Source organism: Chanodichthys erythropterus, chromosome 12 (assembly GCF_024489055.1).
Source record: "Chanodichthys erythropterus isolate Z2021 chromosome 12, ASM2448905v1, whole genome shotgun sequence".
Lineage (NCBI taxonomy): Eukaryota > Metazoa > Chordata > Actinopteri > Cypriniformes > Xenocyprididae > Chanodichthys > Chanodichthys erythropterus.
In genome coordinates, this window is record NC_090232.1 from 3,194,000 (window position 1) to 3,200,130 (window position 6,131).

Consider the following 6,131-nt stretch of genomic DNA (forward strand, 5'->3'; position numbering starts at 1 on the left):
TCAGTTTCTCAAAACGCTACAGGTTTGTTTAGTGCCAATTTACTAGTTTTATATGCTCACAAATCCTCTCATCATAACAAACAAAACAGAGACACGATTTAAATAAAAGATTTATTTTGAAGTTTAGTCTAAATTAATTAATTAATTTTAATTAATTAATTAATTAATTAATTAGTTTTCGCAGTGAGTTCGCGCTGTACTGACTGAAAGGTTCAGAGATTATAAATGAAGCTTACGCTGCATGTCCTATGCCTTCCCTATTCTACTTACGGAAAAAAATGTAACTGGCGCTGCGTTCATTCCATAAGTAGAATAGGGGAAGACGTACAGCGTAAACTTTTTGATGAATACGAAAGTGCGGTTTTGGCTGAACCACTTGAAAGGTGATCATTTGTTTATATAAAGCATATACATTTACATTTTTTTCAAAAATGACACATCATTTCTCTAGATAAGACCCTTATTCCTCGTCTGGTATCGTGTAAAGCTCTTTGAAGCTGCACTGAAACTGTAATTTTGACCTTCAACCGTTTGGAGTCCATTATAAGGAGAATAGTCCTGGAATGTTTAATCAAAAACCTTCATTTCTTTTTGACTGAAGAAAGAAAGACATGAACATCTTGGATGACATGGGGGTGAGTAAATTATCAGGAAAAGTTTATTTGAAAGTGAACTAATCCTTTAATCATCGAAATATGGCTTTTAGTCAATGAAAATCATTCTAGGAAAGTCCCATATCATTCAGTGAAAAACCGAGTGTCTCATTCTATTGTTCAGTATGGGCTCTGGATTTCTCTTGGTTTGGTGCTGTTTGTTCCTCAGGCGAGGTATGGGAGGCAGATTTTCCTGAGACAGGGTTTGAGGCGGGGTTTGCGGAGATAGGCTGCAGGACATGTGGTTTTCTTGCGGGATGGGGGTTTCCTCCTAGTGGTCTGTCTGGATCTGTTTTGTACCTGGGATAAGATCTGCTAGCCTGAACTCTTCCTGATCTAGAAGATATCAAAGACAAGATGTTCATAAAATTGCATTTTTCAGATGTGTGTGATCTAGACTGTATTAGACTGTAAACAATGGCAGAGATTCATATTTATTTACATAATATTTACTAAATGATATTGATGATAGTAATATAGAAACTTCTTGATTGTGTAATCCTGTTGTAGAATTTCTTTAGAAATAAAGAAAAGGTAAAAAACATGAAACCAAGTGAACTTTGCAACCAACAGAGTGCTTAATCTATCAGCAATAGTCATTTTCTCAAATTAACACCAACTAACGCTAATTCTAATTACAGTAGACAATAAGTATGATATATTTGTCGATCAGCTATTCTCCTCAATTTTGAAAGTGTGAATTCTTAGAAAACCTGTTTTTAGTGCCAATTGTTCTGTTAAATGTCTCAGAAAATCACATAATGATGTTTGTTTATTAAGTGGAGCTCGGTTACATCTGATTTCAGATCAGTCTGGTTCTGCCTAAACAAAGAGGTTTGACAAATGTAACACTGGCCTAAAAATGTAAAAATATAAAGCACTAAACATTTTTTTTTGATTCAGCTGATTTTAGTCAACGTGTTGAATCTAATACATATGAGAATACAAGAAACCGTGATAAAAGGCTTCGTGTTCCTGTTTTAAATTGGTTAATTATAACAAATAACCTGTTTGTGAGAATGTACATTCATAGGAATGTTCAGAACTTTATCATTTTATTTATATGACTATTTAAGATTTGGCATTGAAAACTTTTCAAGCATCTTCAGTTTGATCTCTTGTTGAAAATACAAATGCTCAATGATTAATTTAAGAGGCATTGAAGACACCTCGGACCTTGTTGGTGCTTTTTGCATTGCAGACATCTGCGACACACACAGATGATGAAGACACATATTAGCAGCAGCAGAAGGGCTGATCCGCCGGATAGGATGCCCACCAGGATCCAGAAATCAAAGCCAAAAAGTTTAATAGGACCTGGGCCTTCACCTGTAAGACAGGAATGATGTCATGAAATTAATAACAGACAAGTGGAACATTAAAAAACATCTGTTTTAAGCTGTTTAAAATCCTTACAAACTGCATCATACATCACCACATAATTCTCAGACTTCCATTTGTGTGGTTTCATAATTTTGTAGTTTAATAAAGAACACTGTAAAAATATTGTTGTTTCAATTTTAAAAAGTAGGTGTCTGTGCTGCCTTAAAAATTAAGTTATATTCAACTTGAAATGTGAAAATGTAATAAGCGAAAACTTGGATATTTGAGTTATCTCAACAAATTGAATTTAGGGAAGTTATTCTAATGATACATTTTAAGTTGTGATCGCTAATTGCAATCATTTTAACATTGAATAAATGTATCAGCAGCAAAAATAGGAAACAGCCAGACCAAAAACGTCTCAGTTACGTATGTAACCCTCGTTCCCTGAAGGAGGGAACAGAGACGTACGCCAGTGGTGACCGAAGAATTGGGATATCGCCAGAGAGCCCAATTCGTCGGTCAATACTGACGTACGTAGAACATGACTGACTGAAAGGGAACCAGAGCACATACTTTATCAAACAAAAGTGATATTGTGAAAAGTTCTAGAGCTGGACATATTAATGTTTTACATCAATAATTAAAGGGTCATGAAACCCCCCTGTTTTACCCTGGTCGTTCACACCTCAAAGCTCAAAAAAGTCTGTGAAAATGGGCATGTAAAGCTCTGGAAAAGGGGGGTGTAGAGGGGGAGAAGAGGGGAGAGAACAACCAATGAAGCACAGACATAGAACACACTCATTATACAGAATAATGAATATTGATATATGAGCATGGAGAGAATGACAACAAACTCCCAAGCACAAGGGAGAAATGCGAAAGAATATTTAATAGGGCTAATAATAGGCTACTTTGATTATGTTTAGGAGCACTGCAGTCTCAAAATCAGTCTATTGTCTATTAGAATAATCATGTCGTCGCGTTCAGATAGGCTACACCACTCTATCAGTGTCCAGTTTGCACATATAATTCATTTGAATAAGACTTGATGAAATGTGTGCACATAACTACACCGTGCTGGTTAATGTTTGTGTGAAATAAAAACTTTAAGCACGGATACTTCAGTATGAGCTTTGTGCCACATGGCTAGTGTTGTTAAACTCATCGCGGAGCTCCGCGCTGAAATCGATTATATGCATGTTCCACGTGTATAACAAAACAGTCGTATTTTTCATGTGTTCATATTAAAAACTACAGTTCTGACCGAATCTCGCGCAAAATACAAACAACTCATGTGCTGCTGTGCTGAGGGAAACAGCCTACGGCTCGTGTGTTTGAACGCAGCTAGAGCAGGCAGAGGTGATTGAGCCGCACTTTTGTGACATTTGAATTCTCCGCTGTAATGCGATCTCATGCAAACATTATTTTCCATTTGTGCTGGTAGATTACAGCAAAAAATCCACATGCACACAAACCTCTGCTCTGGTTGCGTCGCAGGAAAACACATTGTGTTGTAGCACTGAGGAAACGAACACCAACGATATGTCTCTGAATGACAAGAGACCGAGGCGAGAGAAGTGATACTTCCTCATGCATAATACCGCAGTTATAATCTTATGCATACTACAGTGCAGTGATTGGATTAAATGAGCTTTATGTCATGAATATATGTTGAGAATCGCTCAAAACGGTCTACGTCAGCATGTTCTATCATGCCCATACTTGGGCAGAAAGTACACAATGACGTCAGATTTTGTGACGTTGCTCCGACTCAGCTTTTCAAATCACTCTGAGAAATGCAAAAATAACTAATATTTTTCACTTATGAATAACATTAATGAGTACCTTTAGTGTTTTCAATGATGTGCAGCCTATCATATATAATAAATAATATATAAAACATATCTGTTTACATCTCAAAAAAAGTGTTTTGGGGTTTCATGACCCTTTAAGTTCAGGTCTGTTCAAAACACTGAAATGTCTAGATTTGTTTTAGAGATAAGATTACACATGATCATTTTTTAACAAAGATAAAGAATAATTAATTATAACACAAAATCAGTATATTCAAGAATGAAAAGCATGTGAAATAAAGTAACTTACATGATACTGTAACATTCTCACTTTTATTTCTGCTGACAGGATTGTGTGCCTCGCATGAGTACGTTTTATTCTCCTGTACTTGAGTAGATGACAAGAACACTTGGTTTTTTTTGGGGGGGGTGGGGGGGTGGGGGTGGGGGGGGGGGGGTTAACACAGGTTTTATTTCATTCTGGATGAGTTTTCCATCTTCATACCAGGATACAGTCAGACTCGGATCTTTACTGTTTCCCACGTCACAGGAGAGAGTAGCATTCCCATCAGCGGTGCAGTTGAACTTCACTGTCGGTTTAGGGACCTTTTCTGTAACACAAACATTGTGGTTATTTCCTAAAACTGTAACCAGAAATATACAATCTTATTTTGTTATTATTATAGTGTTGGAAGGGTTGAAATATTTGTCATCTTACCATATACTTTAATTTCCACTTTATCTTTAGCAATCTCTGTACCATCAGAACTAGTAACAGTGTATGTATATGTGCCCGTGTCCTTCAGAGTAACACTTTGAAATCTTAATGATCCATCTTCTTCCTTAGATACACCTTCAGCTTTCACTTTGATTCTCCCATCTCTCCAGTGAAGAATGTTGTAGTTTCTGTCATGGGTCCATTTTATCTCAGAAGGTTTCTCATTGGTTTTTGTTCTCAGCTTCATGATGCAGGACGTTCCCACTAGTAGATCTTTTCCACATGTCTCTGTTGAGACTATAATAAATAAAATTATATTAGTATTCAACTGCTCATGTGTTTCACTGTGAGGAAAATGAGTAAAAACAGAGAATGAATAATTCTCAGTGTGTGTTACTTTTTAGAAGAGAAACTTAAACAAAACTATTGGACACAGTTCAATATTCTGTTCCCACTATAACAATAGCAGTTCATTTAACACACACTGACTCCTATAACAACAACAGGATCTGTCGTCACAGACGGCACGACAGACGGTAAAATTTATGCTTGATAATGATAAAATAATAATTTTGACTCAAAACCTTATAGTCACTGAAATACCCAGTTTTAGCAGCGACAAAAAACATTTTGGGTCCTCAAACAAAATAACGTGGAATGGAAAGATTCAGTGGATGTTAAATGTTCTTCACAGAACCATAAATTTCTACATTAGGTTACCTCACAAAAAAAAGATTTATGGTGCATTTATAATATTAAATTGATATATAATAAAGCAGTATGCATGAAAACAAATTTTAATATGGATTACTATTCTTCATATCTTTTAATCACATCGTATTGTACTTTTGATCGCAACTACAAAAAAAGTCTGTTAACATATCTATAGAAAATGAAGTCAACCTACCAGCGAAGCCAAAGAGGAACATCAGTGACAGACTGAATTGGAAGATCATTGCTCTTCTGAAAACTTTTCACAATCAACTGGAGGAAGCAGAAAAAAGTCCTGTTTGCGATCAGAGAGTTGGAGGATATGCAGACACAATCATGAACTGAAGAATTTGTGTGAATATTGTGATGTTTTCGTGGAAGAAAACTTAAAACTATGTTACGTTCGTCACGTAATGCTGTTATACTTTCGTTTTGTAGTTGTTCCTGCCCTTTCCCCGTTTTAGGATTTAGGATTGGTTCTGAGAGTAATGAGAGGAGAGAGAAGAGACCCGGACTGTAAATTCCCCTGGATTTCCTCTGGAGGGCGCTCTCTGCCTCTCATTGCTCCTGACTGACTGTGTGTTAGCTGGTGGAAATGTAGTTCGACAGATTATTTTTGATACAGGGTGATGATCTTTATGTCTATAACATTAACGTCCTATTGATCAATAAATTCTTTATTTGGGAAGCTGTTGAGCCGGGAAAAGTTACGCATTCGGTCCGTCAGTTTACCCAAAAAATTTAAATGATGTAATTAATTCACCCTCATGTCGTTCCACACTCATAAGACCTTCTTTGATCTTCGTAACACAAATTAAGACATTTTTGATGAAATACAATGTTTTTGTTGTTGTTTTTATACCCCAATAGAAAGCAACATAATTACCGTCATTCAAAGTCCAGAAAGATATTAAAGACGTCGTTAAAATA

At 36.1% G+C, this 6,131-nt stretch overlaps 1 protein-coding gene across 2 annotated transcripts; it reads right to left on the reverse strand.

The window, feature by feature from the left end:
- Positions 1–201: 201 nt before the first annotated feature.
- LOC137032904 (uncharacterized) lies at positions 202–5,794 on the reverse strand. Of its 2 annotated transcripts, XM_067404918.1 has the most exons (6): positions 5,398–5,794; positions 4,491–4,787; positions 4,278–4,383; positions 4,083–4,155; positions 1,830–1,982; positions 202–989 (listed from the first exon to the last, which is right to left on the reverse strand). In XM_067404918.1, the coding sequence occupies exons 1-5, from the start codon at positions 5,444–5,446 to the stop codon at positions 1,890–1,892; spliced, it is 618 nt and encodes a 205-aa protein (XP_067261019.1). In that variant the 5' UTR covers positions 5,447–5,794; the 3' UTR covers positions 202–989; positions 1,830–1,889. The 2 variants fall into 2 exon arrangements, with proteins under 2 accessions (XP_067261019.1, XP_067261020.1); XM_067404919.1 differs by lacking the exon at positions 4,083–4,155 and having other exon boundaries at positions 5,398–5,793.
- Positions 5,795–6,131: the final 337 nt, after the last annotated feature.

Coding starts and splice junctions, on each gene's coding strand:
- LOC137032904 (XM_067404918.1), bottom strand. CDS start 5,446: ATGATCTTCCAATTCAGTCTGTCACTGATGTTCCTCTTTGGCTTCGCT. Junction 4,788..5,397: donor GTTCCTCTTTGGCTTCGCTG/GTAGGTTGACTT, acceptor TATTTATTATAG/TCTCAACAGAGACATGTGGA. Junction 4,156..4,277: donor CCGAGTCTGACTGTATCCTG/GTATGAAGATGG, acceptor ACTCAAGTACAG/GAGAATAAAACGTACTCATG.